At 51.6% G+C, this 13,209-nt stretch overlaps 1 protein-coding gene across 3 annotated transcripts in view; it reads left to right on the top strand.

Moving 5' to 3' along the window:
• Positions 1-5,681: 5,681 nt before the first annotated feature.
• Jdp2 (Jun dimerization protein 2) overlaps positions 5,682-13,209 on the top strand; it is a 43,838-nt gene continuing 36,310 nt past the window's right edge. Inside the window, exon 1 of one of the 3 annotated variants that reach the window (XM_051149488.1) lies at positions 5,682-6,131. In XM_051149488.1, coding sequence (XP_051005445.1) covers positions 5,834-6,131 — 298 coding nt within the window. In that variant the 5' untranslated portion in view covers positions 5,682-5,833. Of the gene's footprint in view, positions 6,132-6,386; positions 6,523-13,209 lie in introns of those variants that run through there. The other 2 variants (XM_051149502.1, XM_051149495.1) reach the window with 2 other exon arrangements.

Here is a 13,209-nt window from a genome sequence, read left to right on the forward strand (position 1 = left end):
CCTCTATGTGCTGGTTTCTTTCTGGGTAAGACTCTTGTCACATGATAGGAAAGTGACCACCAACAGCTGCAGTCTATGTGCCTACAGTGATACTTTAAAGAAAGAGACTGCTGGACGTGGTGGTACATGCCTGTGACCCCAGTACTAGGGAGGCAGAGGCTGGAGGATCTTCATAAGTTTGAGGTCAGAAACCCTGTCTCAAAAAGAAAGAAAGAAAGAAAGAAAGAAAGGAAGGAAGGAAGGAAGAAAGAAAGACAATGAAAAACAAAGAGAAAACAACGACTCTTCCTTGGTATTGACATATCAAGCCTGTCATGAACCTGTCCCTAGACCAATTGCTGTAGTCTGGCAGATCCACTGTGCCTGGACGACTCAGGCCACACCATGTATTTGTTACTCTGGGGTGGCTGTGATCACAGTCCCTTAAAGAAATGATTTGAGAGAGGAGAGCTTTGTTTCAGCTCATGGTTTCAGAGCGTTTCAGTGCTCTGTGGCTGGGAGAGTGTGGCAGCAGTAGTGTGTGAGAGAGGCTGTTCACAACACAACAACAGGAAGCAGACAGGGATATCACAACCCAGGGACTCATCCCCAGTGACTTCCTCCAGCGAGTCCCAAAACAGCACTTCCAGCTGGAGAACAAGACTTCAAAATGTGAGCCTGTGTGTGTGTGTGTGTGTGTGTGTGTGTGTGCGCGCGCGCGCACACACACACTTCGTAGACCATAGGAACTATATGATAGATGGATACTGAGATTGGCTTTGTCTACATCAGGACTTGTAAAAACAAACAGCTTGAACATCTAGGCAGGCCGTGTAAGTGGCTGAAAGTAGGTGGGGCTGTGTCAAACTTGTGTGTTCACATCCCATGCCAAGAGAGCCGTTTCTAGTGGGCTTGAGTCTATCATTGACATAAGAGAGTGTATGCTGTGTAGACATTGATTGGTCATTAACTCTTGGTCCTCTTCTCTGTGGAGTTTGAAATCAAGAACCACCTTGCTTTGGCCAGTGAAATGAAGTGAAAGTGATACATTCCAAGATGGGTGATTGAGCTGCTGGTGCCTGATCCTCTCTCCTTTCTTTGTTATATTGTCCTTGCTCTCACCTATACAATGGCCGCCCTGGGCATTCACCTAGATCCGTAGTTGTCTTGTGTGAGCGACATGTACAGGTTCCTCCCAGATCCAAACATTACACCCTGCTCTTTACACAGGAAGGCAAACAACTCAAAGAAGCTTCTGGAAGTCCCTGAAGGCAGTTAGATTCACTAGGCTCTTTCCTGCCAGAAGAAACACAAGCCCCTCTGAGAGGGGCAGAACAAAGCTGCAAAGGAGACTGTGAGACCACACCAGCTGCCTGGAAGAGGTTTAGATCAGCTGAGGCACCTGGAAAGACTCTCTCCAGTCTGTTGAGCTGTCTGCAGGCTGTGTGTGCAGTGTGCTCTAGGTGTCACACTGGGGTAGCCTTTGTCATGATGCAGCTCTCTTTTAGTCATCTCTCTCCTGTAAGTAACTTCAATAGAACTCATGGTTCATCAAATTGGTCTTTGGTGGTATCCGTACTTTGGTCTGTCCTGGGTTCCCTATCTGGAGTCAGTAGATGTGTGTATTTGGGTCTCCCCAGGAAAAGTTTGTCACACAAGAGTAAGGAGTAACCTTTCTTGTGGACTGGGAAATGCTTGCTAGTTCCATAACTAGCCCACTTTCACTCCTAAAGTTGTCTGGCTTTGAGGGTTATTTGGTTGTGCGCCCTGGGCTTTGCTTTGTTGTTATTTTGGGTTTTGGAGACAGGTTTTTCTCTGTTTAGCCCTGGCTGTCCTGGAACTAGGCTAGCCTCAAACTCAAGAGATCTTCCTGCCTCTGCCTCTGGAGTGCTGGCATTAAAAGTGTATGCCACCAGCCGGGCTTGGCTTTGCTTTTTATTTTTTTATTTTTTTATTTTTTTTTTTTTTATTAATTTATTCTTGTTACATCTCAATGTTTATCCCATCCCTTATATCCTCCCATTCCTCCCCCCCCCCATTTTCCCATTATTCCCCTCCCCTATGACTGTTCCTGAGGGGGATTACGTCCCCCTATATATTCTCATAGGGTATCAAGTCTCTTCTTGGCTACTTGCTGTCCTTCCTCTGAGTGCCACCAGGTCTCCCCCTCCAGGGGACATGGTCAAATGTGAGGCACCAGAGTATGTGAGAAAGTCGTATCACACTCTCCACTCAACTGTGGAGAATATTCTGACCATTGGCTAGATCTGGGAAGGGGTTTAAAGTTTACCTCCTGTATTGTCCTTGGCTGGTGCCTTAGTTTGAGCGGGACCCCTGGCTTTGCTTTTTAAATAGAAGGTGAAAATACAGAGTTTGAGTGAAATATTTGGCACATAGAGAAGAGGATGAGAAAAAGGAGGTGGCGGAAAAAAGGAACCGAAAAGAGAGGTTTAACTGGAGGGAGGGTTGACTCAGGGCACAAGACCTACCTGGTGGTACCATCCCATGCCCAGGGTTTTGGGCCAAGTAAAAATGAGACAAGAAGAAAGCAAGCCAGGTGCAGCATGGCTCTTCTTCCTGCTTCCTGATGTGCTGGGATACGACCAAGATTGTTGCTACCATACCAGCCCCACCAAGAAGAACGCCATCCCCTGAGCAAAATCCCCTGAGCCACGGTGTGTGTGTGTGTGTGTGTGTGTGTGTGTGTGTGTGTGTGTAAAATAACCCTTTCCTTCCTGACAGTTATTGATCACAGCAATGACAAAAAGTAAGTAGTACAAAGGCTGATGCAGGAGCCCCTCGGCTGCTGCACACGGTCCCTGGCTTAGGGTGATTTGCTGTACCATCTTTCAGCTTTACGGCGGTGGTAGCACACCTTCATACAGTCACACTGTTTTCCCCTTTCAGTCCGCAGTCGGTAAACTGCATGGAATGTGAGCACACGGAATAAGCTTTCCATTAGAAGCCTTTGCCCAAGCGTAGGCCAACATACGTGTTTTGAGCAAAGCTGAAGAATCCTGGTGCTTTGTAAGCTAGATGAATTGATGCCTTACAGAATCTTCAGATCATGGTGGGCTTGCTGCAGCCTAGCTCCGTCATGTGTGAAGAAGCATCCGCGGTTTTAAATTTTGGTGGACACAGTTTGAATGGAGACTGAAGCAGGAATCTTGCCTGGATTCAGACAGTGCTGATGGATCCTGTCACGTAATGACCCCTCCGCTACATTTGACCTTGCTGCTGGTTGGTTTTTTTTTTTTTTTTCCCCCTCCTCACTAGGTGGGAGGTGGGGACAGGTGAGGAGCCACGTTTTTTGTGCACGTCACAGGTTACAGGCATGTAGCAGATTTTCAGTAAACACTGAGTGTAAAGATGAGCCGATTTGTTGATTAGTCAGAACTACTGCTTCCTCTTTTAATGTTGGAGGTCAGTTCTGGGGAACTGTTTTACCTCATCAATTCACTTTTTCCTCTGCAAAGAGCTTGAGATTCACTGACATCCATTGACCTTTAAAACAGGATAGTCCAAATAAAAGGTAACAACAGCTAGCGTATGTTTACCTACTTAGCCAGAGTTTCATGTATACCAGGTTGGCCTGAAACTCACTATGTGATGGAGGACAAACTTGAACTCTCGATCCCGCCTCCCCTGCCAGGGAAACACTGAGCTGATGGACAGGCTTCGCTATCCCAAGTGTATGCTGGTGCTGGGGACTGTGCTTGCTAGGAAGCACTCCACTAACTGGACCTTCTTTATCCCCACCCCAACACCCGCTCCACCGATGAGGACTCTGGTAGCAAATAATAGGAAATCTAAACCCAAGCTACTGCAGACAAGCCACAGCTTACAGATCCCTTGAAATGGCACCTCCAACGGCAGGGAAGATAGCAGGCCTGTCTGGATGCAAAGACTCAGTGTCATTTGCACACCACTCCATTGTCACTTCCTTTGGTGGCTTGGCTACTCCCTTCCGCCCTTTGCGTGAATATCACTCCCAGCCAACTCCTTTGCTGAGGAGGTGCCTACAAGTCTCAGGTCCACTTCTGGGAGCCTCTTCCCGGCCGTTCCAGGAAACTCCTAGCTTCACCAAGGTTGTTTGGGGTGTGTGACTATCCTCTGAATCAGCCCACTAGCCATGGATGAGCATCTTTATGGAGGCTTTTTTTTGTTGGTGGTTTTGCTTTTTTTTTTTTTTTTTTTTTTTTAGTTCCAAGAGACTGCACACCTAAATTCAGACTGCCTTAGGCTAGATCACTGTTTCCCTGAGAGCCTGAGGTAGATCAGTTGCATCAGGCGACTGCAAGTCTGCACAAAAGAGCCAGCTATGGCCTTTCTCTCCAACCTCTCCCAGAGGCAATGACTACACAGAGGTGTTTGGTAGGAAACAGTATGGCTAGAAGGGAGATCTTGAGCTGTATTTGCATAGCATCCTATATATACCCGGAGAATACCTCTATCAAAAAAGAGGAAGCCTAATGGATATTATGGGGAAATCTAAGGGAATAAAGACCCCCTAGTAGCCCCCTCAGCGGTCCCCTCTTAGTGACACCCCAGTGCCTTCCCTGTAGCATATTTAATTTGCGGAGGAAGTAAAGGTCTAATAGATCCACCAGTCTCCCAACCACAATCCAAAGTTGGCCCAGGAAAGGACCAGCTTTAACCACACGTTAATTATTAGTCCCCACATAGAGATCTGTTTAGCTTTTTCAAAGTCCCAATAGAGGACGCGTAAAGTAATGCTTTCCCTGTTCAATGTTTTCTTTCGCATAAATGTCCAGACCCTCATCTTGGGGGGAAGAAACATCACATAGGCCAGTTTCACAGTCTCCAGCTTTGATCTTTGTGGCCATTATAAAGGTGGTGCTGGCTTTGGAGGATGGAGAGACTCTGGCGTAACTTCTGAGTTTGTAGCCTGTGTTCCTTTGGAGTCTTACTTTCTTTTTCCTTGCCTCAGCGTTTCGAGGGAAGTTGCTGATGGTGACTGTGAACGAAGATGGACAAGAATGACAAGTGATGTCATTGGGACTTGATCTGTCTCCTTCCGTTGAACCTGTTCTCCCCTGCAGGAAGACTTGAGGACAGCAAGAGGACTGATGCCTCCCTGCAGGCAGGCAGATGGAGACCTGCTTCCTTCCCTCTGTCTTTCCGTCTTTTGCTCTCAGCATTTGCACTCTGCGAAGGCACACACTTTTTCTTTCACTTCCTGTCTGCTATGAGCGATGGCCTGCCATCTCTCTGAAAAGGCGGCAGAAGGTCACTAAGTGTCAGCATTGTCACCCATCTCTGGTTTAAACAGAAAGGTAGGGGATATGGCTGGTCAACCAAGGGTGTGTGTGTGTGTGTTGTGTAATAGTTTTCAGATGCCACATGCATTTCTGCCTGAGGGCTCTGTGTACCAGCCTTCGAAGGGCCATCATATTTTCTCTTAAAGTGTCCTTTACCATCTTCCTCTGTAGGAGATTGGGAGGAGGGTGTGGAAGCTGGTCGTGGGAGTCCACGTGGGAAGACGGCAGTTGGAGGTCTTGCAGAAGTCAGGTTGGCTCACTGCTGCGTCCTGACAAAGGGAGGCAAAAGCCTGCTGGAGTTGGGCAAAGAGCCCTGGGTCAAACTGGGCCAGCCACTGATACAACGGTGGCCTCAGGGTGCAGCTCCAGCTCTGGATCTCACCGCAGGCCCTCAGGACATCAGGGCGCTTTGGTGGTAGGGATAGAGGCTCTCAAAGGCCTTAAACCCCCGCCCATGCTCCTCCACCGAAAAAACAAAACAGGCTTGCGAGATCCTGCAGCGTCCGAAGACACCACTGAGCGGAACGCCACCCTCGGTCTGGGTTTGGGAGAGAGCGCACCGGACAGAGGAAATGGTTCAACGCGGGCTGAGCTGGAAGGGGTTCTCTGCTTGTCCAGCCGCCGCCTTCGTGTCGCTGCCACCCCGGCTGCGCAGTGTTTTGGGGGTGGCGGCAGCGAGGCCGAGCAGGGGATGCGCTTACATAACCGCTCGCCCGGTCCTGCTGCCTGTCGCTCCGGGGAGCCGCAGGCGGGGCACTCCGTGGGACCGCGATGCTGCCGGGAGGAGCGCGGCGGGGCCCCGGCCAGCCCCGCAGGCGGAGGAGAGCGAACAGCGGCGGGAGGAGGGCGCCGGCGGCGGGGGAGGTGAAGGTCAGTGGGTGTGAAGCGCGCGATCCACACCCCCTCCTCCTCGTCCCCTCCTTCTCTTCCTCTCCGTCCCCCTCTGACGTGTGGAGCTGGCAGCTCGGCCGGTTCCGCATTCCCGACCCCTCCCCGCCACTCCGGGCCCGCTATATAGCCGGGGCTGATGCAACCCGTCCCGCCGCCCGCCACAGCCTGCGGGAGGGACGCTTGGCGGCCGCGACGGGGGGCGCTGGCGGCGGCGGACGCTGCAGCGGCGGCGGCGGGGCTGGCGCCGCGGCGGCTCCCGGGCCGGGACGGGCCTGGGCAGCGGGCGGCAGCAGAGCGGAGTGGGCACGGCGCCTGCAACCGGCTTCTGGGCCCGGGGGCGCCGCCTCCGCCAGCGGCTTCTGCACGGTGGGTGCGTGGGGGCGCGGGGAGGCGGGGCGCGGGGCCGCGGACACCTGGGACGGCCACCCCCATAGTAGCTACTGCTGGTTGCTTTCGCTGCTCCCGGGCCGCGAGCTATCTACCACAGCGTTGCAGCCGCTGCCCACCCTAGGCTTCCCGGGCTGGGCCAGGCAGTCCTGTCTGTGGCCGCGGCAGCCGGGCGCTCCCTTCTCGCTCTCCTCCCCCAAGTGCGCTTGCTGGGAGGCTCTGTGCACGGATGGCAGAGAGGGCGGGGTGAGCGGGAGAAAACTGTATCGGGGACTGCGGCGGGGGAGGGGGGCGGGATGTACTCGAGGGGCCATACTCGCTCCAGACCTGCTGACAGGTCGCACCCTAGTCTCTTCCGCAGCTCCGCAATACCTGGAGGAGGGTGTTGGGAAAGACATCTAACCAACAGGGCTTCCTTCGCTCAGGACCATTGCTGCGGGGCTCTGGTTGGGTTAGGAGGGAACCACGGGTAGTCCCGGTCCCCTTGGGATCCAGTCTCGCTCTTCAAGTTACATAAGAAGGTAAGCAGGCTTCTTCAGGTAACCTGCCCAGCTTAGAAGGCACTCACTCTTCTGGCCCTCTCGCCAAGAAGACTAGGCCTTCCATCTGGACTCCTGGACCCTGGAGTGGTAGAGACAGGCTTTGCCTGGGTATCAGGGGGAGCAGGCAAGCCTGGGAAGCCCTGGCTCATTTGCAGAAATGGATGGGCCACTTGGGGATAGAGGTGGGGAGGCAGGCGCAAGGAAGGAATCAACCAACTGTGTCGATCTTCTAGGTCCGGCTAGAAGATTGTTCAGCCCTCGTGTGTAGGAGTGGCACCTTCTCGCTGGCATTCAGGGTAGGGGGCTGCAGCACAGGTCTGTGTCTGAGAAGGGCTTGCACTGTGTGTGCTGTTAAACCTTGGGCCACTCTAGCCAGGATCTTAGTTCAGCAAGCATGAACCCTGCACCTCAGTTGGGTACCGCAGTTAGCATCCCTCCCTCCCAGCCCCAAGTCTCCCTCCCCCCTTAGGGTTTAAATACACCCCCTCTTGCTTTCATTACTTTTAAAACAAATCTGCCTGCAGCTTGGATGGCAGCCTTATCTTCCTGCGCAGGTTTCTAGGGGAGAGTTGAACTGGGGATCAGATGTGAGCTGGGCTCTTGGTTTTGCAGGGGATAGAAACAACAGCTATTCTTGTGCCTCCCGGGGTGCCCCAGCTTTCACTGCTTCAAGTAGGGAGGATGGATTTCTCAAAGACTCCTCTGTTTCTCCTCCAGGCTGGCTTCAGTTCAGAGGAGCACGCAGCTCTAGACTCTTCCTGAAGAGCTGGGTGCTGTGTGGTTGGAAAGGTTGCAGGAAGGACGGGGGAGGGAGGGCCCCACGGGGGGGGGGGGCGCGGAGAGAAAAGGCCTCTGAGTCTTCTGTCAATAAGTTGGTTACAGTCATCTCCAAGGAGCTATGTCCATCACGGTGACTGTCACTTAGGAAAAGCCTCGGTACATGTCTCACTTGCTCGTCCACTGCCTATTTCTGTAGCTACCAGGGAACCCTCTTGACTCTTTCCCACCTGTTTGCAGGCTGTCCTCTCTCCCATTCTTTTCAGCCTGCAGAGCTAGGCCTGCTGGGCCTTGTTTGTTATAGAGTTCTTATTGGTGTTGCAATTGGTATCCTGCTCCCTCCCCACATCTCTCTCTCTCTCTCTCTCTCTCTCTCTCTCTCTCTCTCTCTCTCTCTCTCTCTCTCTTTCTCTCTCTCTCTTTCTCTCTCTCTCTCTCTTCCTGTACCCCTCTCACACTCTGTCCACTCTGGGAAGGAAGGAGCCAACCCAGCGTCTAGCCTGGCCCCGCTGTGCATTCATTCCGCTCTAACTTTCCTTGGCCCCTGTCACCCTCCAGGGCAGAAGACACCTTTCATTCTTTTCTGTGTGACAATGCGGTGGACTTTTCTTTGCATGGGAATGAATTATGTTTGAAATGCAAAATGGAGAGGAAGAGAAGAGGAGTGAGCCTGCAGGGATATGTGTGCGAATACCTCTATAGGCTGGGGCAGAGCAACAGGCACGCTTATTTTTCCATTTTCCTTTAATTAAGGCTCTGTGGAGGTGTGTTTGAAAACAGAGGGTCTCCTATGCCTTTGAGGAGGGTGAGAACACTGTTTTGGCTGCGTCCTGGGCCATATGCAACGTATGGTGGCCAATGAAACTGGGCCTGGCTCATTCTGTTGCTTGTCTTGGCAGTCAGATGCATGGCTTGTGTTACCAGCTCTCGGAGCTCAGGGGCTGCCAAGCTCAGTGTGCCTGCATGTGTGTGTGTGTGTGTGTGTGTGTGTGTGTGTGTGTGTGTGTGTACATGAGTGTGTGTGTGTGTCTCTGTGTGTGTGGGTGGTTTGTTGAGACTCAGCAGAGACAAATGCCTCTGTGACCCAGGCTTGGACTTACCAGTCTTTCTTTGCACTCGCTGGTGATGGGAGGCCTGGCAGGAGCCTGCCATTAAGTCTGATTTCTGGATGCAGTGGTGGCAAGGCTTCATTTCCAAAATTTAGCTGGCCGGCCAGTGTCTCTCTTTTTTGAGGACCAAAGCCATCATACACTATAGTGTCTGTACCCTGCACTGTGCCACTAAAGGACAGAGCTGAAGGAAGGCGGGAGAGGAGAGAAAGTGTCTAGTGGTAGACCCTCTCAGTTCCCTATATTCTGTCTGGGTCCTGTCAGAAATCATTAGGCCTCCAAAGGCAGAGGACAGAACTGTGTTTTCAGGCAGAGCTTTGTGGAACACATCTTTCTCATCTCCAGGGAAGAGCCAGAGTCTGCTGGGAAATTGGCAAGGGGGGGGGGCAGCAGTGTAATGGACAGTTACGGCTTCTTCCATAGCTGGGACAGCTCTGCAGAGCTCATTCCTGCCAGCGTGCTGTGGCTTCTCCTGACTCCAGCTGCCCCTCTCCATCTTCCCGTACAACCCAATGAGTAATCCCTAATGACCAACCAAAGAGATAAATGGCACCGGTACTCTTTTGTCTCTGGAGCAGGGCCAGCACCCTAGCCCATCCATAGTACCTGTGTCCGATAAACATATGCGCTCTGGCCTGCAAGTTCCAGGGCACTTTGGGAGAAACTGAGGCAAGCTGCAGGTGCCAGGCTTCCTTTCTGTTCTTTTGTACCCAGCCATGACTCAGCACCTTTTCTTTCTGTGCTGTAGTTTACTGTCAGGGGACAATATGACCCCTGCCATCTTGGAGGCTTGAGGTTGGGAAGAAGGAGAGCAGGGAATCCTGAGAGGAGACCCCTCCTCATGGCTATAGAAAGAGAGACGGTTGCTTGTTAGTCTTGAGGGGTCACCTGGCCCTGGTGCCTCCTCCTTTGACTTCGCACTCCTCAAGTGAGGGCTCTTCCAGGCGCTTTTCAAGTGCTTAATAACTTAATTTTCTCTATTGCCTTCCAAGGCAGATGATGCCACTCCCACCTTATAGTGGCGCACATGATGCACAGAGCGGTGGAACTGCTTTGGGTCCCATAGAGAGCAAAGTTTCACATCAGTCATCAGGCTCCACAGAGTCCTCTCACCAGCCTGTAGAGCTCAGGGTCGCCTTTGCAAGATGAGCCTTTGCGGTTTGCCTTTCTATCATCCAGGCGTTTTCTCCGCCCTTTGCCCATCGCCCTCTGGATCTCTTTGGTTTCACAGGCTGCTTGGCAGCACCATTCAGATTGCTGGAAAGAAATCATCGCTTGACTTTGTAGCTCCAAGAAGAGGCTTGGCGTCTCTTGCTGGCCGTGCGACTTTGACCAAATTCCCTAACCTCACCATGTTTTACTTTCTCTGAGATTCCTAACGTTTGGTCCTGCACATTGTGGTCACCAGCCTGCCACCTTTCTGTCCCCTTCTGTGGAGTGCTGCCTCTACATCTCCCACCCTCCTGGGAATCTTACTTCCACAGGCCAGCTCCCAGGTCTTCCTGACTCTTGGCCATTGCCTGGGACTTTGGCTCCTGGGGTTACGGGCCCTCTCACTCATTTCTGGCTCTGTTCTTTCTACTTTCTCTCAGACCCGAGGCCATCATGAACACTGTTCGCAGACTGTCCTCTATGTCAGCTGCTTATCTGGAGAGCATCTGTCTTCAGGGACCCAGGGAGTCCACAGTCACTTTCTCTGGTGTTCTACAAGTTATATTCTCCATTCCTCTTGTCTAGTCTTTCTAATTTTGCAAACCTAGTTTTGTTATTCTAGATGAAGATGCTGATTATTGAAAGAGAGCCCTTTACACGTGTAGCTTGCCAAAGTAAGGCCATGATTTGTAGGCACACAGAAAGAAGGAGGCGGAGAAGCTGAGGAAATTACTGCCACCTTTATCCTCTTGAGTGGAAGGACTCTCCGAGGTCATGTCTGCCAATGGATATTTTGGGCCTGAAAAAGTTTTGTGACTTTTTATTCTGTGCATCCAACGTAGCCCCCAACTGTGTTCTTTCATGTCCCCAAGCAATTCAGCAGACACAAATACTAGATATTTCCTCCAGCCTTTTCCCCTTGAGTTCATCTGGCTCGGCTCATTTTCTTCAGGCTGGTTTTCATGGGGCTGTGTCAGTTCTCCTGATGCCTTAACTCCACACACAACAGCTGAGGGTCCCTGTGACTTTTTGAGCCTTTTCTAAAAGCCTTATTTATACCAGTTTGTCATCTTGGCTTTGGGCATTTTCCCAGATATGTTTTTTCTTTTGACTTTTCTTTTCTTTCTTTCTTTTTTTTTTTTTTAAAGAATTTTTTTGTTTTTGCATGCAAAATAGTGGGTGATACTTTGATACATGCCTGGCTTGTGTTTTCCTTTGTTGGCTAGCATCCGACTTATCCTTAGTCAGTGTCCCAAATCGCCAGTGACTTTGGGTTCTATCCTGTATTTTGAGGCAAAACACCCACACGGGGGGGGGGGGGGGGGGGCGTCTGTACTCACCATCCTACTTACTCATGGAGACCCGGAGCGTGTCAGTCTTCATTGCGGACCTCCTAGGCCCTGAAGGGAAGAAAAACTCAGGTCTTTCTTCTAGAGCACCCAGTGTGCGCTTCTCCTTTCCCACTAACTTGTTTCCATCTGGGGGATGACTTCGCCTCCTGTCACCTTCCCCAGTGTCTTCCTGGAAGTGGCAAAGTTCCTCCTGGAGGTAAAGAGCTCCTTCCCCAAGCTCTCCTGCCTTTACAGATTCCTCACATCACATGGAATTGTGTTATTTTTCCAAAAAACACCAAAGCTGCCCTTTGGCTTCAGTTAGCTTTGCAATGAATGGGTTTCCATTTTGCTGCAGCTCCTCTGCCCTCCCCACCCCCGCTCCCACCCCCCACCCCGCAGAGAGTGCTGGCATGGCTTCTCCCTGGTGAGTATCTGCGTGCTGCACTGTCTCCTAGGAATGGTATGTGTTAAGGACTTTGCGGTTTGTGTTTGCGCAGTTAGGGGCTTCCAAGCAGGGAGAGTGATTTTTTTGCTTCTACAAAAAAAAAAAAAAAAAAAAAAAAAAAAAAAAATCATTCGTGCTTGGTCCCCTGACCAAAATTTGTCTTTGGGATGGGTTCATAGGGGAGCAGGGGTGGCAAGAATTGGTGGTGGGGAGTGGCAGCTATTCCCAGGGGGTCTTTGGTAGCAGAAAATTCATTATTCCTTGGGAGCGTTTGCTAGTGTCTCCTGTATATCATCTGTATGAACATAAACAGAAGCTGCAAACAGAGCCTGCTGTTCCGGGAACAGGACAAGGTCTGGCTTCCATCTCCAAGAGATGGCTGAGGCGAGAGAGGCATTAAAGCCCTTGGGTCTTTGGGCTCTTCCTTTAGAACGGATGGCCTGGGGGTGAAAGTATGCCGTGACAGAGAGCCTGTAAGATTCCAGAGAGACCCTTACCCTATAGGCTAAAGTTTCCTGCCGCGAGGTCGCTATTGTGCATTTCTTCACATATTCACTCACTCAACAAGTCTTTCTTCATTATTTGTGTGCCGGAAGTGATCATAGGCACAAATAACAACCAGCGGTGACCTCTTTCCAGGTGGTAGAGGGGGAAGGTTTGGCCCCTGCCCTGCCCCTGTTCTTTTATGGAGATGGCAGTTGGACTAAGGGTGCCCTGGACACGTCTCCTAGCTCTAGCTTAGGACCCACCGCACCACAGACCCGACCCTGTCACTGACCCTGGCTACCATCTTGGAGCTACCATCTTGTGGGAGAAGCTTCAGGGCTGTTTTACTTGGACTTACTCAAGTTGCTTTGGAGCTCTTAGGGGGAAGCTACCTGGAACTGGGTCTCCCTAGGAACTAGAGGGTCCGATACTCTGCCTCTTACATGAAAGTTCATGTCTGGGGAGACACCGTCTTCTATTGACGGCACTAATGCCTCTGGAACCTCCCAATGGGGGTGGGGGGGAGAAGGCAGGGTCCTAAAATGAGGGACCAGAACCTGGTCTTGGTTCTATCCTTTCCTACCTGTGTGACCTTGGGCCGCGCCATTTAACTTTCTCTGTGCTTCAGCCTCATCAAGCCAGATGAGGATGTGGCTCAGGCCAGCTCAGGGCCTTCTTCAGCTCTGAGACTGTTACTCAACGTGAAGGAGTCTCAGCTCCTTGTCTGAGATGGCCCAGGCCACACTGGGTGCTCAGGGGGTGGAAAGAGGATGTGGGGTGCAGAGAGAGCTGAGGGACCAGATGTTGAGGGCATGGTGGGTGAAG

This window comes from Acomys russatus, chromosome 1, assembly GCF_903995435.1.
Source record: "Acomys russatus chromosome 1, mAcoRus1.1, whole genome shotgun sequence".
Taxonomy (NCBI): Eukaryota; Metazoa; Chordata; class Mammalia; order Rodentia; family Muridae; genus Acomys; species Acomys russatus.